The sequence below is a fragment of the Periophthalmus magnuspinnatus genome, chromosome 2 (assembly GCF_009829125.3).
Source record: "Periophthalmus magnuspinnatus isolate fPerMag1 chromosome 2, fPerMag1.2.pri, whole genome shotgun sequence".
Taxonomy (NCBI): Eukaryota; Metazoa; Chordata; class Actinopteri; order Gobiiformes; family Gobiidae; genus Periophthalmus; species Periophthalmus magnuspinnatus.
In genome coordinates, this window is record NC_047127.1 from 12,133,658 (window position 1) to 12,159,386 (window position 25,729).

General features: G+C 41.0%; 1 protein-coding gene across 2 annotated transcripts in view; it reads right to left on the reverse strand.

The window, feature by feature from the left end:
* The window catches only part of LOC117385172 (interleukin-1 receptor accessory protein-like 1), a 309,308-nt gene that overhangs the window by 158,164 nt on the left and 125,415 nt on the right, over nucleotides 1-25,729 (reverse strand). The window contains exons 1-2 of one of the 2 annotated variants that reach the window (XR_008649013.1): nucleotides 23,927-24,080; nucleotides 340-526 (exon numbers count right to left, since the gene is read on the reverse strand). Coding sequence is in view for 1 of the 2 variants with exons in the window: in XM_033982445.2 (XP_033838336.2) it covers nucleotides 340-526; nucleotides 23,927-24,206 (467 nt within the window). In the remaining variant the exon portion in view is untranslated. Of the gene's footprint in view, nucleotides 1-339; nucleotides 527-23,926; nucleotides 24,207-25,729 lie in introns of those variants that run through there. The other variant, XM_033982445.2, reaches the window with a different exon arrangement.

A 25,729-nucleotide genomic window follows, 5' to 3' on the forward strand; every position in this document is an offset into this window, starting at 1 on the left:
TTAGAGACAGGGGCAGACAAGAACTATGGGAGCCTGAGAGGAGCAAAAGTCAATTTTCTATATCTATCTTGATCTGCATGTGCATGTTTCCCCACAATGTGACAGATTTTCTTTTAACTTTTCGTTTTCACTTTGTCATGCATACTTGACAGACTAAATGTGTAAATATATAAATCCAGTGGTGAAGGCTAATGAAGTACAAGTAGTAAAGTGCTGTATGTAAGTAGAATTTTAGGTATCTGTATTTTACTTAAGAGAAGATCAGCAAAATGTACTTGTAAAATCAACATTGTACTTGATCTGATCTTGAAAATGATGTTTCGCAAAACTCTTCCTTACCTTATACCATGTGATCTCCGGTTCAGTTCCCGGCTGGATGTACTCTTCTATTCCCGGACAGGAGATGTTTTTGCTCTTGCTCAGCTCGGCCTTTTCGTAGGACCTCATTTTGGAGTTATAGCAGACATCAGTGTCGTTCTCCGCCACGTTTAGAGGCATGGATACCTTCATGCAGTATGTGGAGTTTCTGTGGGGAAAAACAATACAGAAAATCAATAGGATTCAGAGTAGTATGGTTAGCATTAGGGATGCAGTGATCTAGCTTTTTCACTTCAGCGTCTGAAAATAGCATTTATTTCCTTAAAACAAAAATAAAATAAGACAAAACTGATCCAAATGTGTTATAGAACTGCTATTTATCCCTCAAGTAACCACAAAACAAATATGCATAAATAAAAATAACACTGAATAGTCTTATTACACGATATTTGGGAGTGCCGATATCTAAAACCAGTATTGTATTGGTGCATCCTGAGTTAGCATACCTGTCTCAAAGCCTTAAACTTAATCAAAAAGCCTGTTCTTAAACCTAACCCTAAACTTAACCTGATAGTGAAATAACATATTGACAAAAATAAACATCTGCTAGCATAGCCACCAATGAAAAGCTTGGGAAGAGATCAACCGTGCACCAATGCTAATGCTACAGTGACAGAACAGGAGAAGTCACAGTCTGCTAACAGCACAGCCATTTTGCTACTGGATCTTCCGCTTGGCTAATTCTTGACAGAACGTGTGCGTCAATATGGGCATCGATTGGTTTTGCGACGGCTGTTATTTGAACGAGGAGCGAAACTGCGACGGTCCAGGCTGATCGATGTTTTCGATGGCGTCTTTTTTTTCTCCCAAACTGGCTAATAACGCTGTTGAAATTCCCTCAAATCCCTCAAACAAATGGTCACTATTTAGCTAAAGCTCGCTGCTAATTTCCAAAGCTGGTCACACAAACTGAGCTAAACCAAACAACAATTAATAATAACACAAACATGCTAAATCCGCACGTAATTAGCCACATTAGCCGTTAGCGGATTAGCTCAAATGCTGTGGTCGCTGGCAAACAGTCAACAATGCCCCCTGTGATGCTAGCTAGCCAAAGGAAACACATATGGTAAGTATTTAGCATGAACGCTGAATGCAGATTCGACATAATTTGGAGATTACCAGACATGCTCAGAGAAGATGGGTGCAAATGAGGTCCCATGGGTGCTCACAAATACAAATGATGGACATGTTTAAATATTCTGGACAGAGACGAGAGAGACAAGGAGAAGGAAAAAAGAGAAAAGGAGAGATGGAGAGAGAGAGAAGGTGCCTAGTTACTGCAAAACAGTTCTCAACTTGAATTTCTTCTAAGAGGGATTAGTTAATCTATAAATCAATCTATATGCCGTATTTTCCGCACTATAAGGCGCATCGGAATATAAGGTGCACCTTCAATGAATGGCCTATTTTAAAACAAATTTCATATATAGGGCGCACCGCATTATAAGGCGCATAGAATAGAAACTACTGTAGTAGCTGGGGTTGTGTTACGCATCCACGAGATGGAGCTGCGCTGAAGGGAATGTCAGATAAGTCAGTCAAACTCACAAAACAAGTTAATGCTTCACAATATAGTAACTCTGGAAATAGTGCAAAGTAATAACAATAACTCAACGTTGTTCAAACGTTAATGTCCATATTCACAATATCTCCCAGCCTTGTTTAGTTGTAAACACGTGAAAGAAGCACGTAAAGCCTCACTTTTTCAGTTCATTCCTCATTCACGAATCCCTCGAGTTCTTCCTCTTCAGTGTCTGAGTTGAACAGTTGGTCGAGCTCATTCAAAGTGCACGATTCCGTCTCGTCAAAATCGCCATTATCCGTGTTGATGCTGTTGTCTAACAGTTAAGTGACAATTCCTCCCTCCGTGAAACTCGGACCACAGTTGAGACTGATATATCAGCCCAGGCATCCGCGATCCATTGGCAGATTGTGGCGTATGTCGCCCGGCGCTGTCTCCCCGTCTCCCCGTTATCCCTATAGCGTCAGATCCTGTCGTTGCAGATAGAGCGGGTTGCGGACTTTCCAGCAGCGTAACTCCACGACCAGTCGTGTAAACTCAAACAGCGTCTCAAAGCGGAGACATGGGGCTACCTAAATATTTTACCGTCATTACGGTAATCTACCTCTGTTGTCCTGAAGGTGACGAATGAGAGCGCGGGGCTGCGGAGATTTTCCCAGTCATTTATTCGACGCATAAAAGAAAAAAATACGGATGGATGTGTATGGATGTTTTATGGCTAAAAAAAGAATAAAAGTCTAGGTCTAGGTAAGCTATACTGGCCCATAGTGTGCTCAGTCCTTAAAGGGTTATTACCGCTATTACTTCGGCGACGCCTCCTGACTATGGGTGTCATAATTGACCAATATTGATCCATATATAAGGCGCATCGGATTATAAGGCGCACAGTGGGTTTTTGAGAAAATTAAAGGCTTTTAGGTGCGCCTTATAGTGCGGAAAATACGGTACTTTGTAGTTAATCTTATGACGATTATTTATGTTTTGATTTGTTGTATTGCGATTTTAATGTCCGTATTATTCCATAAAACATTTTGAATGACTTGTTGATCGAAGTGTGTTATACAAATAAGCGTCTTTGTCTCTTTTGTTTTTGTGTCCTTGGGCAAGACACTTCCCTCACCTCACCTGTGTCTGAATGTGGTGTCTGAAAGAATAACACACAAAACTGTAAAACAATTGTGAGGGTCTAGAACGGCTGTTATGACCTTCAAGTTTGATTAAAATGCATAATTATGTACAACAGTGTTTTTCTAGTCCTTCGTAGTCTCACTTTCCTGGCTTTTCATGCACACCAAATCATAATCTGATTTCTAGAGTTGTCAAATTACTAAACTGTGCAGTTAAATCTGATGTGTGTAATCTGATTTCAGAACAAAAGAGAAAATGATAAAGATGGAAAAAGTTCAAATCCATTGCACTTTGTCTTCCAAATACAACAGTTACTCAACATAAATGATCAAAGTACTAAGGTATCAAGTGTACTGCAAATTTGTACTTGTAAAAGTACAGTTATATGGCTAAAAAAAAAACACACAAAAAAACCACAAAAACCCCAACTCAATTACAATTACAAGTACTGCTTCCAAAAATGTTCTTAAGTAAAAGTACCCGTGAAAAATACTAGTTCTATTTTATTTTTTATTTATTTATTTTTTTACATATTTTAGCATCATTTTAGTTCCGTACATTATATAAATTGAACAGTTTGAGGCTGAATTTAGTTCTCACAGTCTCTGAGCTCTGTCCAATCAGAGCAGGCGGAGCTGTGCTGTCAGGTGTGTTTGTGGGTTTAGATTTTAAATGTAACAAATCACAATTAGATGGTTATAATTTTACTCAAGCACAAGTACAAGTACAGGTTTAAAAATTTACTCCAAAAAAGTACAAATACCTAAAAAATCTACTCAATTACAGTACTGTGAGCATTTGTAAGTAGTTACTTTGGACCCCTGTTATTGGGTTATCTCATTATTCTAGTCCAATTCTGTTCAATTTGAGCTGGTTGTTATGGCGAATCCTGCAGATAACTGACCTACCGTAGCATCTGCCCCTTTGTCTGATGCTGTAGCTCAAAGTTAGCTCTAATGGCTAATCACAGACTCTTCTATTATCATATTTCTATTAGAGGGGAGTTGTTTTAATTAACAGATCCATTATGTTGCTTGGTTAATTTCCCCACAGGTGCTTCTGCTCTCTGGGGGGAATCAAATCAATCCATCTGCCAATTATTTCATGTGAGAGCCGGTTCCACAGTGCAGTCTGTGTGAGCATGTCCGACAGCGCGCCCTCTGTGTAACGCTACTGAGCTAGGCTAACACAGCTGTGTATGCTAGCATCATGTCTGAGTTTGTTTACTTAATCTGACAATGTGTTAACAAAAGTGACAGAAGTTAGAAGTAGTGTTAGTAGTAGTAGTAGCATATTGCTTTTGCTTCATTGAGAAAATAAAAAAAATGTATTACGACGGCTGGAAAAATTTAGTAGTAGTAGTAGTGGCAGCGGTAATAGTATTAGAAGCAGTAGCAGTAGTAGTAGAAGTAGCAGCAGTAGTAATGGCAATAGTAGTAGTAGTAGTAGTAATAGTAGAAGTAGTAGCAATAGAAATGGCAGTAGTAGTAGAAATAGTAGCAGTAGCGGTAGTGGCAGTAGTTGTAGCAGTAGTACTAGTAGCCTAATAGTAGTAGTAGTAGTCTTGTTATTAGTATTAGTATTAGTAATAGTGATAATGGTAGTAGTAGTAGCCTAATAGGAGTTGTTGTAGCAGTAGTAGTAGCAGTAGCCTAATAGGAGTTGTTGTAGCAGTAGTAGTAGCAGTAGCCTAATAGTGGTAGTACTAGTATTAGTATTAGTATTAGTAATAATAGTAGTAGTAGTAGCAGCAGTAACAGAATGCCAGTAGGGGCTGAAATTGGCCGAAATCTGTATCTCAATATATATTTGAATTCTCTTGATGAAGAAAAGTTACATAGTGCATCTTTACACAAGACACATTATGCTTTTGTATTATATATAGTTATAATCTATGACATGTGTCAAACACTATGTTATATTTTGTACATTTTAAAATCACAGTATTGATCTAAAACAATTCTAAAGCAACAAACAAGTCCTCTGAGCTGATTCCCACCTGCCCCTGTGTGTTATGTCACTGTAAACATCCTATCCACCCTCTAGTGAATAGAAGCACATCCCAAAATGGCTACATGACACCGCTGAATCCTACGTGTATCACCGATTAAGAAAAAAATAAAGGAGCACAGAGCAAGTAGAGCATTGTGTGAATTACTTTAAAGAGGCGGTATTATGCTTAACATACTTTTCGGAGCTTTCTACCATGTTACAACGCTGTTACCTCATTAAAAACATGCCTGAAGCTGTATTAGATGTTATCCATGCATGTCCCGGGCCCTAATCGATAGCACTCTGAAGGGGAAGTGACTTAGCATGGAGAGCAAAGGGAGAGGGAACTGGGCACATCAAAAATAAAACTTAAACATTTGAATTTGAGCAAATACAGCATTTTCAAAACGATAAAAGCTAACACAGTGATCTAAATATGCTACGTGTTAGCAGTTAATACCCCATAAATGTAAAATACCTCCCCTTTAAGTTGCAATATAGAATTTCGAGTGAGTAAATGAGAGGATAACAATTACTACATTACTACACATAAAGTGGATTATGCATTCATCTGTCGCTACCTGTCCTTGGCCCAATGCTAATAATTCGAGTGCCTTAGCGTGTAGCCGTGCCCTCGAGCTGTACACACGAGCAGAGCGAGGATCCATCTGTCACTGCATCCGCGCACAATATATATCGTCCCCGCGGTGACACGTTTGACATCGTCTCCACGGTGACAGGTTTGACGGACAGCCGCGCCCATTAATGCCACAGCCTCACCTGCTTGTTACCACGGTGATCGGCACTGGGACTCAAAAAGGATGAGTTGGGTACTGTTGGAAAGTATAGCTTATTTTGGGAAGAGTATGTGAGTAACTGTGGCACTGCTCAGTAAGTAAGAAATGTAAAAATTGACATGTTTACTATTGATGTAGTTAATGATGTTTTATTTCATATTGTTACTTCACTATGAATGCAAATCACTTTGAGTTAAACTTTACGATAACAATATTTGAATCTTGAAGAAAAAAAAAGTTTATTAAAGGGGAGGGTATTGCAGTTCTTTGAGGTATTAATTGTTGCTAACACATAAGTGAATTGGGCTGACCATTAGAAAGAATCATATGGCTAAGTGTATGGACAGTTTGAATAGGGCCCGTACTGATTTTTTGGTGTAGTCATGCATGGAAACATCAATATTTTCTTTCTTTCTTTGGACTTATATCACATATAACAATAAAAAAGGGCACAGTAAATAAAAAGCAGGTGCAGGAAGAGGCAAAAAACCCAAAAGGGCTTAGGATGATCAAATATTACCATGAAATATCAAATGCTTCCTTTGTATATGGGGTTTTTCATGTGCCGTCACGAGCCGTATGTGAACATGGCTCCACACTTTAGTAGTGGTACTAGAAGTAGCCTCATAGTATTAGTATTAGGATTAGTAATAGTAATGATAGTAGTAGTAGCAGGAGTAACAGAATGACAGTAGGGGCTGAAATTGGCTGAAACGTGCATCTCAATATATATTTGAATTATCTTGATGAAGAAAAGTTACATAGTGAACCTTTAAATAAGACATTATGCTTTTGTATTATATAGAGATATAATCTATAACTGAATCTGCAGATTACTATTTTATATTTTGGACATTTTAAAATTGCAGTATTGATCTAAAGCAACTTTTAAAAAAACAAGTCCACTGCCCCTGTGTGTTATGTCACTGTAAAAACATCGTCACAGTATAGAGCCACTCTGCAGGACCATCCTCCCTCCAGTGCAGGATCCTCCTTCAAGTGTGGAGCCGGCCTCTGTATCTCAAGCAAAACTCGGCCCTTGATGTGACACAAATTGAAACATGTTAATTGTGATTTTGATGAGTATTGTACCTTTGAATCTCTGCATTTCGTTAAAATAAATTGTGAAATGTTCAGGGTAACCTTTGTCACTAATAAATAAGCTTCTTACAAATATGCCTTAGAACTGATATCCCACCCCGTCTGATACAGGGACATTGGCATATTTTACTCTACTCAAAATAACTCACACTAACAACCCAAAGCTATAAATAAGCCCATTAATATTATCGCCCAAGAATCAGGAAGTACTCATTAGCAAAACTCTGCTCTGGTTGGTCTCTGAAAGTTGTGAAACGTGCTTATAAACTCATCATGGTGAATAATTAGGATGCTCTGAACGCATAGGTCTAAATGAGGAGTTACACTGGATCACTGCAAACTGTTTAAAATGAACTAGTTGAGTTTCTTACGTTATTAAAAACCTGGTCACTAATATCGAAGCGTACGAGTCATACATTATAATTGCTAGAGGGACATCAGCATATTTTACCATCTGAAAATAACTCACCCCAATAACTGAACGCAATAAATAACTCTTCAAAGTGATGTTAATAGGAACACATTACCAAAGTCAAAGTGAAAATGTGCCCTTGATTTGACAAAGTTGAGAAAAAGTAGCCCACGTTACGCCGAGCACCCCGACTGAACCCTGTATGGTGCGAGAGGGCGGCACCCACTCCTCCTAAATCACACTTTTATGGGCGCGCCATATTTACGACGGGCCCGCGAAGGTCGTGGACGAGGAGGGAAGAGTATCGCCACGGCAACCTGTGCGTCCAGCTCGTAACTCACCCGTCAGCTCCTCTGCAACCCCGTCTCGCAATGATGAACGAGGCAAGAGTCCAGCAACAGCCAGACATGGGCCAGGACTATGCTGGTTTAAAGCGACACGTTTAATTCTGACTTGGTTTGATGGGATAGTACCTGGGCTGAGTATTTATCAGAGTTTTACATCAGTTAATTGGTGGCTTGTGGGGAAAAAGCTGAGAAAAGTACAAAAATACAGGAAGTATGGTTCCTCGGTAACAGTTATTATTCATAGACTGTTTATAGAAATGGACAAAGCTAACTTGCTAGCTGTTATTTTCCAAATAGGAAGTGATCATAGGCATGCTCCAATTCATTTTACATATGTTCATATTAACCCACGCTACATAATCTTGGTATTTTTATTTATTTATTTATTTATTTGATTGGGGCAATGCATCTTAATGAACAGACATGATTCAACATGAAAGTAAACACACTGGATCATTTCCATCCACATTTCACTCATTACACAGTTCTCATTATTTCACCATCCAAAATACTGCACATTCCACTCATTGCACAATTCACATTATTGCACCTTCCACATATTGCACATTCCAGTCATTGCACAGTTCTCATAATTGCACATTCCACTCATTGCACATTACATTCATTGCACTGTTCCCATTATTGCACCATCCGAAATATTGCACATTCCAGTCATTGCACAGTTCTCATAATTGCACATTCCAAAATATTGCACATTCCATTCATTACGCATTTTTTTTCCGCTTCTTTCCCTGAGCTCTAGCATTGTGTTACGAAGCACTCGCTCCCTTCTAAACCAGCGGTGCGACCGGGAAGAGGCGTTACCTTGAACAGCCTCGCTCCGGATTGTCTCTTTGGTTTCTATGATACTCACAGTCGGAATTCCAAATATGGAACTCGACTCCAAATTGGCCACTATAACTGCTCTAGCCTTGACAAGCTTCATTTTACTGGAATTATAAGCTTATAAATGATAAATTCCACCTCCAATCTTGCTTTAGTTTGCCTGTAAACTGCCACAGTACGGCATTAAACTTATCCATCTCCATGTAGACACGATGATGGCATCACCAGGTCACTTTACAGGTCAGATCCGCGGAGACGTGACCCCACCACAGTAAGAATGCGTGTTGTTTTTCAAGCTATTTCGAAGTAATAACGCCACCCGCGATTAGATAAATTGAAGAGGACAGGTTTTAAATTAGATTGTAATAAAGTCTGCAAATAAAAATAGACGTGAAGTTGTTTTGTCCTGAGGCGAGACACACAGTTCACCCACGTCTCCCACTCCAGTCAAGAATCACAAGAAATCCATCCCTTTTAACATTCATGAATTCATATTTTAATTTGATACTTCATTTCCATATACAATACGAGCCTTAAGACATATCAAAGGTCACTGTAGAGGACAGCATCAAACTGGGTTAACTACAGCTGCTAATTAGCGTGTAGCATTTTCTTTTAAAATGATCATTCCTTCCCCGTTGAGGCTAGCGTAGCATCCGTTCGGGGAAATAATCGAAGTTCTGACAAGCATTACGATGAGATTTGAGATTTATGTTTTAATAATGGGATTCTGTTCAAAGTTCGCATTTTAAGGAATTGACAAAATGACTGAAATCTAAACCGGCAAACCGACGCAAGAATCACATTTCGGTCGTTTTGATTCTGTTGCGATTAATCTTGCGGGGATAAAGCATCAGTAACTTTGCGCATTACTTTCAGTTGGTACCTCGGGGGAGTTTTGACTGTCACGCCCTCTGCTCATCTCCGCAGCGACCCGGCTCGTAACAACCGTAAACAATTTGTCGCCATTGTATTCTCCCTCTCTCTCCGTCTCCCCTATCCTGGCGTGGTTCGCTCGCCTGTAGCCCCCCCTGGCTGTAATGTATATGCAGACACCCCGCTGTGCATATCAAATGAGTTTTTATAGTGACAATGGGAAAAGAGCAGAGAGGAGAAGAATCAAAGTGTTCTATAGTAGTCTAAAGGGACTGGAAATACTATATACTTAAATACGTTACATATTTGATCGCTTTGTAATTTAAATTTTTAACAACGATGTGTGGTATGTATTCATGGTATGTATTTATCGCTACGGAAACTAACTTTAAATAGCCCATATTACACTATTTTCTGATCTATGTTATAATATTGTTTCCTAATCACAAACATACAGTATCTGGAGTTGTTGTTTAACACACAAACCCTGCATGTTTAGGCTGAGTTCTTCTCTCAAACGGAAAACACTCTGTTCCACCTTGTGATGTCATTAAGGGGTATTACAGGAAGTGCTCCACTGTGTATTTATCTCCATACACCTTCGCTACTTGGATGATTTTAGCCCTGGAATTTCTAATCTCTGCTGGAAAAAAAGGTAAAAGGCAGCTGTTAACTTGAAAACTACCACTTCGTGACATCACAAAGTGAAACAGAGCATTTTGAGGATTGGGGATGTGGACAGACTAATAATACATAACAATGTGGGGGTCGTCTCCATGTTATTACTTTACCTAAAATGTTCCACAGTATGACACTAAGCTTATCTATCATGACATAAGCAAGTAATGTTAGCAAGCCACGTTACTTATCAGATCTGTGGAGAGGAAATCCCACTCACATACATGTTTTTCGAGATATTTCCAAGCAATCCAAACACCTGAAATGAAATAAGCGCTAGATAGATCAGTTAAAATGCGATACTGTGGGACATTCTTGGCAAAGCGATGTCGTCATGGAGACAAGCAAGTGGCTTTCAGCAAAGAGATTTTTTGTGAACATTTCAGCATCATTTGAACCAGTCTATTGTTAAAAGCAGAATGTGAATAAATAGAAACGTCTGCTTTAAAATAAAATATGTCACCGCTGGCATTGGTCTAACGCAGGAGTATTTCTGTCACTGTTATTTTGGCTGTAGCATCTCTTTCTCCTCCCTCACTCTCTTTCTCCTCCCTCACTCTCCTTCTCTCTTTCTCTCTCTCTCTCAGCTGAGGGAGATTCTGAAAAATAAATGTGTGTGCTTCTTAGAGTGCTTTAAATATAGTATAAATCTCTGGGTCTGCTACAGTGAAAATCAAGTTTGAGCCCCAAGTCATTACCCCTCTCTTCTCTGTCTCTCTCGCTCTCTTCCTTCTCTCTATTTATACTCTCCTGCCCCATCCTCCCTCTTTCCTCAATCCCGTGACTCTCTCTTCTCCCTATCCTGTCTTTCTTTCTTCCTTCCTTTCTCTATCTCCATCCCCATCTCTTCTTTCCCCTTTTCTCTCTTACTTACTCTACCCATTTCTCTCATTCTCCTCTCTCTCTTTCTCTCTCTCATCTCTCTGTCACTATGTATCTATCTCTCTTTTCTTTCTCCCCTCTCTCTATGTCTGTCTCTCTTTTTATGTTTTCTCATCCTCTAACCTCACTTTCTATCCCTCTCTTTCTATCCCAGCTGACTCTCTCTCAACTCTCACTCACTATGTATCTATCTCTTCTTCTTTCCTGTTTCTCCCCCTTCACTCTCTCTCTCCCTTTGTTTTCTCATCCTATAACCTCACTTTCTCTCCCTCTCTCTTCCTCTTTCTTTCTTTCCCAGCTGACTCTCTCACTATGTATCTATCTCTCCTTCTCTCCTCTGTTTCTCCCCTCTCTCCTGTCTCTCTTTTTGTTTTCTCATCCTCTATCTGGGGCGACAGTAGCTCAGTTGGTAGAGTGTTTGTCCACTGATCCGAAGGTTGGTGGTTCAAATCCCGCTCTCGACATAAACATCTTCGGTTGAACGGTCAGATCCACATAAGTTGGCGGTGCGATTCTAACTCACACAGATGAATGCTGTCGTTGTGTCCTTGGGCAAGACACTTAACCCACCTTGCCCTCAGTGTCTGGGTACACTGGGTTCCTTGTTGTAAAGCGATTGAGTGCCTTGAAGGCAGAAAAGTGCTATAGAAAAATGTGACCATTTACCATCCTCACTTTCACTCCCAGTCTCTCCTCCTTTCCCTTTCTTTCTCAATTCTCACTCACTACCTCTCCCTGTTTTTCTCCTCTTTTTCTCTCTCTCCTTCCCTCCCTCGCTATCTCTCTCCTCTCTATCGCTGCCTCATGTTCCTTTCCCTTCTCTGTCACTCTCCATATCTCTCTCTTTCCCTCCCTCCTTCTCACCATGTGACTTCTCTCTCCATGTGACTTCTCTCTCCATGTGACTTTTCTCTCCATTTCATTATTTGAGTGACAGACACAGTATTGCAGATGTCTAGCTCTCCAATCTGGTATGAAACAAGAAGGATGGAGAGAGGGGAAGAGAGAGAGAAAGCGAGAGAGAAAGAAAACTGTTGATAAGGAAAAACGTAGGATGCCAAAATACTGCTTACCCCAAACTAAGGCAGTACAAAGAAGTGGACTAAGTGAGTGTAACGTCTACCATAGTGTTTGGCTCCAGACACATGAAGCTCATCGAGGCTGGAGCAGTTATAGGGGTCAATTGGAGCCAACTTCCGGTCACAAGTATCATAGCAACCAAAGAGCCAATCCAGAGCCAGGCTAGTGAAGGTAATGCCCCCTCCCACCCACACCACTGGCTTAACAGAGAGCACACACTTAGCAACGCTGTCAATTAAACCTGTTGCTAACGCTAGTGGGAGTGACCTTGGGGAAAGATGGCGCCTGATTTGTGTGTTATTACTGTTCATATCTTGAGTTACGGACAAAATAGAGAAATTAAAAACACCAAGATCATGTGGAGCAGGTTAAGGCGAACATTTGAAAACCAAAATGACGAGGCTCAGAACAGCAGTTACAGAGAGAGGGACAAGTGAATTGGAGCCGGAAGTGCGCCCATGATCACTTCCTATTTGGAACGCGGCGGCTAGCAGGTTAGCTCTGTCATAACTGTAGCCAAAAATGTGTTTCATAATTTCCAAACCAATCATTTGTTCCTCCATTATTCTTTTTTACTGAAAGCACATCTTTGGCTCTATCTTGCAATGGCAAAATCCCATTAAAGATGTGCTATTTAACTTTTCTGATGTGTCTGCTACTGTCTCGTCTCCATGGAGATATTATTGCCTTGCCTGGAATGCACCACATAGGGTTTGATTTATATCTTACATTTATTCGGAGGTTTATACATTGAAAACATGGATTCTTATGATAAACTGGGTAATCTCTCCACAGATCTGACATGTAACTTCATGGAGATTGATATGTTTAATGCCATACTGCGGAACAAGCAATAACATCTCTATGGAGACAAGAAGGTGGCAGACCCTCCACCACAAAAGTTGTTTAAAATACCAAAACCAGGTGTTTGTTTCTCTCCCATCCTCTGGTAGTTGGAGCTGGTGTCTTTGGCCCTATCTCGCAACGGTAAAATACTCTTAGAAACATATATACAAATGAAAGACATTCTGGATTACACATTAAACATTATAATTTAACAAATCACAGATAGTGCTACAGTGTCACCGGATAATTTGAGTGACAGTTAAAGTGCTGGTTATGTTTAAAATGTGATTAAAAAAAAAAAAGAAAAGAAAGAAAAAGGAGAGAAGGAAAGACAAGAGAGCTGGGAGAAATAGCTAAAAGAGAGAGAGAAGGCATAAGAAAAAGACTTACGATAAAATAAACAGCTGATTGTTTTTAGTTTGGGGGCAGTGTAAATGTGCTATCTATTAGAGGAGAGAGGGAAAAGGGAGAGGAGAGACGGAGGGCGAAAGAGAGAGAGAGAAAGAGCAGAAGAGATAGAGAGAGAGGGGCGAAAGAAAGGTGGAGAGAGAAAGAGAGGGAGAGAAAGAGCGAGAGGGAGAGAGAGACGGGGAGGGACAGAGAAAGAGCGGAAGAAAGAGAGATAGAGAGAGAAAGAGAGGGAGAGCGGGCAAAAGAGATGGAGAGAGAGAGGAAGAGAGGGAGAGAGAGAGGGAGAGAAAGAGCGATAGGGAGAGAGAGAGTTAGGGACAGAGAAAGAGGGAAAGAGAAAGAGCGGAAGAGAGATAGAGAGTGAGAAAGAGAGGGGGAGAGAGAGAAGAGAGGGAGAGAAAGAGCTAGAGGGACAGAGAGAGGGAGGGACAGAGAAAGAGGGAAAGAGAAAGAGCGGAAGAGAGATAGAGAGAGAGAAAGAGAGGGAGAGGGGTGAAAGAGAGGAGGAGAGAGAGAAGAGAGGGAGAAAGAGGGAGGGAGGGACAGAGAAAGAGGGAAAGAGAGAGGAAGAGGAGAGAGAGGGGAATGGACAGAGAAAGAGGAAGAGAAAAACGGAGGAAGAAAGTTAGAGAGAGAAAGAGAGGGGATGAAAGAGAAGGGGGAGAGGGAGAGAGAGAGAAGGAAGAGAGAAAGAGGGAGTGAGAGAAGGAGACAGAGAGAAGAGGGAGTGAGAGGGTGAGAATGGGGGAGAGAGAAAGAGAGGGAAAGAGAAACAGAACAAGTGAGGGAGAGAGAAAGAGAGAGAACAGAGAGAACAGACAGAAGACAGGGGAATTGTGGGTAAAGGAAGGAACAAGTTGGAGCCAAAATGATTGCTGGGGGGAGTGGCCTTTGTAACATTTGTGCAGCAGATAAAAGCCATCTGATATGAGGAAGAGGAGGTCAGAGAGGAGCACGTCAGATAGTACAGGTTAGCATGGGGTCTGATGGCTTCCTTTTGTATGAGACGGGACGAGGAGAGCAAAGAGATACACGGGTACACAGAGAATTTCAACTAGATTCCATTGTACAAGCGAGTGTACTTACTGTGCTTCCGTAATGGTGAATACACAGAAGTATCTCTGTCAGGAAAATAATTGGGTTGAAAAGTAATCAAGGCCATGCCACTATATTACATTTTAAACAATCAATCCGATGAATTTATACCTGTGGGGTCTAGTTGCTAATAAAAAAAATAAAAAAAAACTTACAACATAGGTACTTTTTAGGAACTTTTGACTAAAGGTCAAGGTTCCACAGGGCTCCATGTTAGAGCCACTATATTATTCATAACAACTGATCAACTAAAGAAATTTGAGAACTAAATAAGTTTGATTTTAAAATTAAATGCAATAGTTAGAATTTTTTTTAATAATTTTTATTTTTTTTATTTTTTTTTTAATAGTTTGTTTTGATGTCATGTGTGGGCCATACAATAAGATCCCTATACTGATATAAATAAATATATAATTTTGTGACTTATTTCAGCCAATGCCACTTGTAATATATGTGTTTTGATTTCGCAATAATAATACAAAATACATACTATATATATATTATTTATTTAAGTTATTTATGTGCAAAATAAATAGATAAATTTTAAAAAATCTTGTTGTCTTGTTGCTACATATTTTTTAGATCACAGACTGTTCAAAGAATGTACACAAGGACATTTAATCTTGCCCACACTTGCCTCTATATGAAACCCCAGTACAAACACATTGGTAGTCTTGCCTCATATCTAACGCCTGACCTTCTGTGCGATTTCTCCGATTGGTCGAGATCACGGTGACATCACACTCCGGTCCAAAGGTCTCAGAGTCGCCGCGAGCCATTTCATCCCGGCTTAATCAAACGGAAACAACCAATCGCAACCGCGTCAAGGGCATGCTGGGAAATTGTCCGGTGATTTTTATTTTATTTTATGCATGCGAGCGTAGGATTAAGGCATTAAAATTCACCCTATATCAAATGAGAACTAAAGGGATAAGATGTATAGGAACAGGCAGTGTGGTAATTAAATGCATGCATGTATGAATTGAATGGGGCTTTTGTGTCAGTGGAGAATTGTGGGTAATATTAATGCATAGGCCCTCTCAGTAAATGTCAATGTTATGTGTTTTTAATGCTGACAGTCTCGCCAATAAGAGCGCCTGGTTGTACATAATGGTGTTAAATGACAATCAATGGGGCCAGAGTGGCAGAATGCCCCCAGTCCATACTAAATATCAACCTATAGGAAACACATGAGGAGGCAAACATTGTAAACAAAAAAGATTCAGAATGGAGGCATCTGGAAGCAAAAGTGAAGTGGAACATAATGTGATTTCAATGGAGAAGTGAGGATTAACTACACAATGCCACAAAATAGGAAACATCTAGGTAGTTTTAGCAAATGAAAACCACTCAGATACATGTGAGTGATAGCAGAGCCTGGTTAGAAAAGTTTTACAAATGCATTTTATGTGAAGTCAAAATCTAGATTTTTTGGGTTTTATTGGACAAATACCTACAGATTTTTTTTTATTTTTAAAATGTATTTATTTATTTTATTTTATCTGCAGATTTATTACATACTTTTCCACAGATGTTACCGCATTCACTTTAAAATACATACTAGAGATTAGAAAAAATATGACTCGTTTTTAAACAGAGAAGTAGGCTAAGTGACATTTCTACTCGGTAAATTCAGAATGTAAAAAAAAATAAATTAATCAATAAAAAAAAAAAAAATCATGGTCAGATCTTTGTATATTGCTTTTCCCCCTTCAAGTCACACAAAGAGCTTTACATCAAGGAACCACTCACCCATTCACACACATATTCACACACCAGTGTACACAGACACTGGGGTCAAGGTGGGTTAAGTGTCTTGCCCATGGACACAATGACAGCATTAACCTGTGAGAGCTGGAATTGCACTGGCAACCTGTGGGTCAGTGGATCTGAATGCTCTACTAATGATGTTTTATGTGCAGAGCGGGATTCAGACCACCAACCTTCGCATCAGCAGGCAGACACTCCACCAGCTGAGCTACTGTCTGTCTGTATATAGGGAAAGGATATATATTTAATTCAGGCGTTTAAGATACAGCCATCAACCTAAAACGTGCACAATAGGCTGCTTCTCCATCTATCTGTTTATATATCTCAGAGGTCGGCAACCCGTGGCTCCGGAGCTGCATGTGGCTCTTTGATCCTTACACTGTAGCTCCCCGTGGCTTGGAAAAATAAATTGCAAGTATTTAATTGAAGTGAATTTTATTTGTGTTAGTTTTTTTTAAAATAGTAGTTCTAAATTGGAAGATTACTGTGATCTTGAAACACCGCTCAGGCCTCATCAGCTTACAGTCCTGTGTAAAGATGAAAGTGACTTTGTATAGCCCCGATTTGCAGATGCTGTGCAAATATTTATTTTTTACTGTTTAATGACTTAGTGCATTTTTTCCCCAATTTATTTATTAAATTCAGGTCAAGGCTCCGCTACAGGCTCTGACAGCCCAAAGGCGATATAAGGATGACGGCTCATGGCATTTTTTGTTTGCTACATGAATAATTTAAGTTCAGCTTTTTAATTTATTTGAAAGAGACCTTCAACTCAGCTGTTTTTTTTTAATTTATTTTTTTTATTATTATTTTTTAAAGAGTTCAAAATGTTCAAAGTGTGTTCATTACATAAATAAAATTAGCTCTTCATGGATTTCATAAGCAACACACTGTAGCTGTTTCTACAAAGCATAAAAGTAAAAAATATATATATAGAGTGTCTTTATACTCTCCTGCCCCATCCTCCCTCTTTCCTCAATCCTGTGAGATGTCAAAAAGTATTTGCGGCTCTCAGTATTTTCTTTTCCATAGAAACCGGCTCCAAATGGCTCTTTGGGTGTTAAAGGTTGATCTATATATTCATCCATTCTTCTTACCTGCCCAGATGAGTTGGTCTGTAAACTTATCCTGTCTCCACTGTTCCCTCCAAACTGCGCGCGTGCTCAATTGCGCACTGCTGACACGGTCTCTGCGCACAGAAAATCTGTGCTGCGCACAAAAAAATCGAACCGGAGTTGAAAATAAAATAAACACACAACAATTTATTCTGCGCTATTTTTCAGTGTGAGTCAGTGCGTGTGACCGGGGACGAGCTGCTCCAGCCAATTATGTGATTCACATACGTGTTTGCGCAGCTTATCAACGTCATTGACAGGCTCCTCATGCGCCGCTACCAGAGTTTTAGCTGACGTGGCCGATGTGGAGTGAAAACTCGCTAATGATGCTAAGTGTTTAACCCCTTAACATTCCGACAGCCCGCCCTCGGGCGCACTGTTACGCACTGTTTTGTAGCAGTTTTGCGTTTTAAACATGACAAAACGGACAAAACAAAGGAAGTACGTGACCGAGGACACTGTGGATGTTTGTACAAGTTAAACTAGAGGCATCTCGGACCCGGAGCGGTTCGTCGAACCGAGTGAAGATCTCATGGTGGACTCAGGAGCAGAGGACCTTATGTTTTGATGGACTGGATGCTGTTCTTGATCGGTAAACGTGGTTTATTCTGATATTGACCTAATTGTGGGTCAAATATGTATTATGTGTAATTATTAGCATTAGCTAATGCCAATCCACGTCCCCCCGACCACCACCAATCATCAGGCACACACCACTTGGGTGAAGTGTCTTGCCTAAGGACACAATGACAGAAGTTGGTCCGAGCGGGACTCGATCCTCCAACCTGTCACAGAATGACTCACACTGTCACATGTACAGTGTATTTTTAGTTTCCAATGTGTATTTGTTTACATTTTGAAGTGTGTGTGTGTTCACTGTTTGCAGTGTGTGGTTTGTAAATATATATTTATTTTGACCCATACCACTTGTTTTGAATATATTTTATATACAAAGACACATTATATATTGTGTTTTGATATGATATGTAAATGTACAGTAATAGAGCAGCTGGGTGTGCAGATACAGATTCCTCTCAGTGTGTATTGGTCATTGATACTGTCATTAGTTTATGAGTTGTAAAAATCAAATGATCGTGTCATATACTGAAAAAGAGTTAACGGACTGTGTCCCAGACACAGTAGGACAATCTCACTCAATCACAGCAAAAGCTTCACACAATGGCTTATACTCATAATACAAGTCAGAGCTTTATAATAAAAATGTTAAGTGTGTTTTCAACATTGGAGTTTACAGTTGTCTTGGTTTGGTTGGAAGCTCATGTTTTGCCATAGTTAGAAATGTAAATGTGGTAATTTGATTCTTTTAATAAACCATTTAACTTGGATGGATGCGATGCAGCATGACCACAGTGCACACGTCTGATGTCGCTCACAGTGGTCCATGGGGCCGCTCAAGGAGTTTGTGTGTTTGCTCAGACTCGTGCAAAAATTAGAGGGAACATTGCCTGTCTCTCTTATTTAACTTGGCCGTGTTTGACAAATGGAGTAACCAATCAGAGAAGGAGGCATGGTCGTTGATGTAAAAAAAAACATGCCGGATTACGAGTAAAAATGTCTGCAAAATCTACATTCAAAGTACCAAAATCTTAGGTAATCTCTCTATCTTTCTTTCCATCCATTTATCTATCTATCTATTTATCTACAGTATGTATGTATCTATCTATCTAGGTACTCCTGACTCAAAATGACAATGTTAACCGAGTGTCAGATGGATGTGTCAAATTCATTGGACCAAACCTTTATAGAAAATGTTAGGAAGAATTGCCAATAACTCCTGAATATATAGGCCTGTGTACTGTATCCAAGAATTGACTAAACACTAACAAAATGGCTGCCAATGTTTTGACACAAACCTGGCTCCACCTTAAGCATCACAAACAATATTTAAAGTGGCTGCAAAAGAACTGCATACATTTCCCTCGGTACATAAATAAACATTATTTTTTTTAACAAGCTGTAAAGTTGTTATAAAGTTGTAGAAGATAAAAAGTTAAGTCCAAAAGCATTTCAGAAAGTTGCCTGAACGGGATGGTGGGATGGTGCCATATGGATTTTAGAATTTTTTTTCAAATAAAACCGATTTCCAAGTCGTGTTGTTGCCAGTAACCAGTATGTGTGTCCACCCTAGCCCCTCATTCACTCTATAGCCGGCTCTATAGTGCACTCATTCACAGAGCCATTCAGACACAGCTCACACCTCACTACTTTCGGGTCATGTGACTCTGGCGCAAGGTGACCAGATTCAAAACTGGGACACACTCAGGTTGGGATGATTGGTATGGTTGGTATGGTTGGGATAGTTGGGATGTTTGGAGTGGCTGAAGTGGATGGGGTGGTTGGGGTGGTTGATATTGTTGAGCTGGATGGGGTTGTTAATGTGGTTGATGTGCTTAGTTTGTTTGGGATTATTGGGGTGGTTGGGATGGTTAGTATAGTTGGGATGGTCGAGATGGTCCGGGTGGTCGGCGTGGTTGGGATGAATGGGATGGTTGAGATAGTTGCAGTGGTTGGGGTGGTTAGTGTACTTAGTGTGGTTGGAATGGTTGGGATGGTCGAGATGGTTAGGATGGTTGGCATAGTTGGGATGATGATCGAGATGGTCAAAATGGTCGAGATGGTCGAGATGTTCAGGATGGCTGGCATAGTTGGGATGGTCGAGATGGTCAAGATGGTTGAGATGGTTGGGATGGTTGGGATGATCTAGATGGTTGAGATGGTTGGGATGGTCTAGATGGTTGAGATGGTTGGGATGGTCTAGATGGTTGAGATGGTTGGGATGGTCGAGATGGTTGGGATGGTTGGGATGGTCTAGATGGTTGAGATGGTCGAGATGGTTGGGATGGTCGAGATGGTTGGGATGGTCTAGATGGTTGAGATGGTCGAGATGGTTGGGATGGTCGAGATGGTTGGGATGGTCGAGATGGTCGAGATGGTCGGGATGGTCGAGATGGTTGGGATGGTCAAGATGGTTGGGATGGTCGAGATGGTCGAGATGGTTGGGATGGTCGAGATGGTTGGGATGGTCGAGATGATTGGGATGGTCGAGATGGTTGGGATGGTCAGGATGGTCAAGATGGTTGAGATGGTCGAGATGGTGGGGATGGTTGGGATGATCTAGATGGTTGAGATGGTCGAGATGTTGGGATGGTTGGGATGATCTAGATGGTTGAGATGGTCGAGATGGTTGGGATGGTCAGGATGGTCAAGATGGTTGAGATGGCTGTTACACACTCTTCAAATAGTGAAGAGTGTGTAACATTGTCCATTCTCGACTCACTTGTGGGTAAGTATATAATCCTTCTGTACGATCCACCAAATTGATGATTATAGTATAAGAGGAGGAGGGGGAGAGTAAGAGAGACGAAGAGAGAAGGAGAGGAAGAGAGACGAGGAAGAAGGAGCGTGAGGAAGAGAAAGGGAGAGACAGGGAGGGTGGAAGAGGGAGGAAGAGGAGGGAGCGAGAGGAAGAGAGAGGGAGAGAGTGGAAGAGTGAGGAAGAGGGGGAGTGAGAGGAAGAGAAAGTGGGGCAACAGAGAGGACGAGGAGGGAGCAAGAGGGAGAGAGACAAAAGAGAGGAAGAAAGAAGGAGAGGAGGGAGTGAGAGAGAGTGGGGCAACAGAGAGAGGGCAAGAGACGAAGAGGATGAAGTGTGAGGAAGAGAGAGGGAGAAAAAAGAGAGGGATAAAGGAATTGCAGCAGTGGGATCCTGATAAAAGCAGTGGATCCCAGCACATGCACATGTTCCATTACAGCCTGTAATCTCCTGCTGTTACACCCCCCCCCCCCCCCCCACACACACACACCCCCCCCACACACACACACACCCACCCCCCCCACACACAGACACACACACACCCCCACCTACGCATGCACACACACACAGACACACACACACACACACATGTTTGACATGTTTCCTCTTGTGTTTCCTCCTCACATGTTACACAGATATAAAAATATCTAATACAATACCAGGTTTTATTTGATTTACTAAACATTGGCTTGACCGCTTTTTAAGGTTTAATGACATTCAAATCAAGTCAAAGTAGGAAAATGGACCAAAGATGTACAGTATTATCATTTTAGTACCAACGCACTCCCTCTCTTTCCATCCCTCTCTCTCTAGCTCTCCCTCTCTGTCTCTTTTTCCCTCTCCCTCTCCCCCCCCTCTGTCTCTCCCCCTCTCTCTTTCCCTCTCTTTCTCCCCCTCTCTCTTTCACTCCTCCCTCTCTCTCCCTCTCTTTCTCTCAATTTCCCCTTCTATGTCTCTCTCTGTCCCCTTCTCAGTCCCCCCTCTCTTTCTCCCCCTCTCTCCCTTCCTCTCTCTTTCCCTCTCTGCCTCCTCCCTCTCTCTGTCTCTCTCTCCCTCTCTTTCTCTCTCCCCCTCTCCCTCTCTTTCTCCCCCTCTCTCCCTTCCTCTCTCTTTCCCTCTCTGCCTCCTCCCTCTCTCTGTCTCTCTCCCTCTCTCTCCCTCTTTCTCTCCCCCTCTCCCTCTCTTTCCCCTTCTCTTTCTCCCCCTCTCCCCTCTCTCTCCCTATAGACATGCTCTAGTACACAGTAGAAGTACATGTCCCTGGGGGCAGATGGTATCTCCAGCAGCTGAGTGTTTCTGTCACACGTATGTGCACATGTGTGTGTACAGCACTGTGATCATACAAGTGCGAAACAAAAAACCACATGACTTAAAATAACTTCAGCTCAGAATATGCATCTGGATTTGTGCAGTTAAAGGGCCGGTACATGCTTTTTTCCTCCAATATATTTGAGCAAAGATTGTCTGGCCCCTGTGCATATATATTGTGTATTGAGGTCAAAATAACTCTGCTGTGTACTGTCTGCATCTAATTATAAATTATTTTAGTGTCAGAGAATCAGTGTGTGGTTAGCATGCTAGTTGCTGTTAGAAAAACACTTATAAACTCATCGATGCTTGGAATTTTTAAGTCAACTGTGATACATTTTTTCCTTTCTTTTTTCCTCATAAGCAGCCATATTTGTTTTGATACAGTCTGATCATGCGTGTCCGTGATTGGCTAATCCACCTGTCAATCACGCCCATCTGAACTCGGGAAGATCTGCAGTGGGGGAGCGGATGAGTGTGTGTTCTGGATACAGATAGAGACATATAGGTAACGCTTCAGCTAACATGCACCCACACATTATAGGCTCTGTCAAAGGAGGAGATGCCCTCCGGATGTGTGGACTATAGGAGCATGAGCAGAGACCTATCACACCTTCAGCAGCAGAGGAGAGGAGAGAGGGAAAGAGGGAGAGAGGAGAGAGAAAGAGGGTAAAAATGTGTTGACCAATACAACTACCAAAGGCGATGGGGTGTCGAGATCGATAGTTGCAGCTGTTTACAGTGTTGACAACAATATGTGTGCAGTGTGAGAATGGAGAGAACAAGTCATTCGCGCTAATCGTAAGGAGAGTTCGAATAGTGACGGGGACAGACCGCTAGATTACTCAAACGTGAACCACTTCGAGCATGTTTTTGATGAGGGAACATAATGATAACATGGTAAAAAAGCTACAAAAAGTTTGATTAGCGCAATGCCCCCTGTTTCAATTATGCTCAAATCTGATCATAAATATCCAATCCGGACTAGCACCTCAATAACTTACACAAATATCACCAGAAATGTGTGAAACATTTGCAAATCTCTCCATATTGTGGGCTATTGTCATTTCTATGCGCGCTGGTTCTGATGAGTGCTGTCGCTTAATGTGTTTGTGTAAATGGAGAGAGACAGAGAGAGAACGCAAAGCTCTTCGTCCAAAATCAAATCTCTGGACGCCACTTTCCGCACCGGTGCACAATAAGTCGTCACGGCGCCCATTGTTTACACCCAAAACGAGCCGACACGAGTGAATGGAGTGTGAGCTAAAGCCGTGTGTCTGTTCAGAGGAGAGGTGTGGCTAAAATACAAATGAGAAACCTACTGTAAGCAAGTTTAACACCAGGGTAAGTGTAATTATGATGATGATTGAAGGATTAAGGGGAAAAAATGGAGGGCTAACGATCAAAAGCGCTACTTTCTGACTCAGTTTAAAAGTTTTAGATTATGAACTGACTTTTATTCAAATGTATTTTTCTTAAAGGCTCAATTTACTCAAAGATGACAAAATATTTATGTACGCAACTTTTTAAAAAATGGATTACATATTTAATTTTGAGTGAAAGTTAAACAACAACAGCAAATGGAGTTACGATTGACAGAGATTCAGGAGCAGGACCGCGCACCCTCTGCTCCTCTCCAGCGAACCACAGCTCACCTCAGCCACACCTCTAATTACCCGGAAGCCCTATTTATACAAGCCTGTCCCAGCAACACCTCTCTTGACCCCTTCCTCTCACCCCGTGTCTCTTGTTCATCTTTCAGCCCGAGGACCTCACCATCCACAGAGAGATACCATTGTTGTGGCATGGTTCTTGCTAATGGAACCAAGTTATATGTTTTAAAACACTTCAAATAATATAATGTTAAGGTTCCAAATTTGCATAAAATATGTCTATGATTTCAATTTTGTCAATAACTGAAAGTATTTTGTAATATTCATCATCATAAATTTAGCCTATTTCGTATTTTTCTCAACTTTGTGCATGGAAAAAAACATATTCTTACCGTAGCACGCACGAGTAGTACCCCTCGTCCTGCAGTTCCGCCGGTCTAAACCAGATGGCGTCCTCCTCTTTGCTCATGCGGGTCCCGTCGAAGCTGATCGGCTCCTCGAAGTCGCCATGTCCCGCGCTCTTGTACCACATGAGGCTGAGGCCGGAGCTCTGGGCGAGGCTGTAGTTGGCTCGGATGTAGCCGTAGAACAGGGCGCAGCGGATCCGCACCGGCTCTCCCAATAAGGCCTGGTACCTCTTATAGTCCACCGACCAGTCTGTGCAACCCTCCACTGCAACACAACAGAGACGGAGAAGACGGTTACGATACAAAGTCCAAAATCCATTCAATCTACGCAATACTCGTGTAAAGTGCTTTTTGTTTTATTGTCTTTATTGTCTCTGTCCCACCAGTTGAGACTCAAATGATACAGGTTAGCGTAAAAAGCACTTGTCTGGTTGGTATTTTGTTCATATAAATTCACTGTGGGTGTAGAGCGCTGTCCGTGGTGCTGAATCGTGAATGGGATTTCTCCGTCGCAATCGTAGCATATACAAAAACGCCGTAAAAATTAGCTGTAGCTGTTTTTAGCCTGAGGTGTGAAACAAAGAGATAAAACCAAGCCAGATGGACGCCTTTCTGGCTTTTACTATTTAGCGTCTGTATCTATAACTCCCACATATTGTCTCTAGTCACAAAACGTTTAAGACCTTCATTTTAGCATTAGAGAACTACGCTGTTTTACATATGCAAGACTCCACACTCCCATCTGTGCGTACACTCTGCTTTTTGTTACTACAGTTAACTAAATGTATGCTGGCGATGCTTTGTATATGCTCACAATAGAGTACTGTATTTTCCGGAGTATAAGTCGCACCAGCCAAAAATGCATAATAATGAAGAAAAGAAAAAAAAAAAATTCACATATAAGTCGCATCTGAGTATAAGTCGCACCCCCGGCCAAACTACAAAAAAAAGTGTGATTTATAGTTCAGAAAATATGGTTAATTTCATCCACAGACAACAAAATCTCATGTCTTATTCTGTACAAAAAGCTGCTAACCAAACCCAATTCTTCTGGACACATTTAAAATATGAACTTTGAACCCTGTCTCCCAGTCCGCTGTTTTGTCTTCTGGGGCTTATAGTTGTAGATTTGAAAGTTCACACAAATGTCATACGGTTGTTCAAAGACTTTAATGTAAAAATGGGTTCGTAATGGTGCCCCCTTCTGTCCAAATGTGAAAGAATTTAATATCCGAGATGCCGACTTTAAAACGGTGAACGGTTTAAAAAATGGGAAAATGCTGTGGACTGTCTGTAAATTAAAAGGGTAGCGGTGTAATTCAGCCAGTAAGGGTAAATTGTTGGTTCCATTTTGTCGAAACTGCAGTATTTGATACAATATAATCATCTCACAGAATGATTATGCTATTCACTTGCTGATGTAACTGTTGTTTTGTTTAGTTTTTTGTATAAATGCTCAATAAAAATAATTTAAAAAACAACAAAAAAAACATAAAACGCAAAATCTAATTCTCAGGGACTGCAGATGGGAACCGTTGTTTGGCTATAATCTGGTCTGGAACATCTCTGTTTTTATGAGTTTAAAGTCTCTGTACATCGTCTCTTCCAATAAAAACTAAACTAAACAAAGAGTAATGAGCGCTCTAACCCGTCGCTCTGATATTTGGGTGAATCCTTTTGACTTCCTGCTTCTTCTTCGCTGGTTCCTCATCCCTCCATCTTCTATAACAGCTGATGGTCACAGCTGCTACCGACTCAACAGGCCAAGACTAACCGAGTCTCTATAAA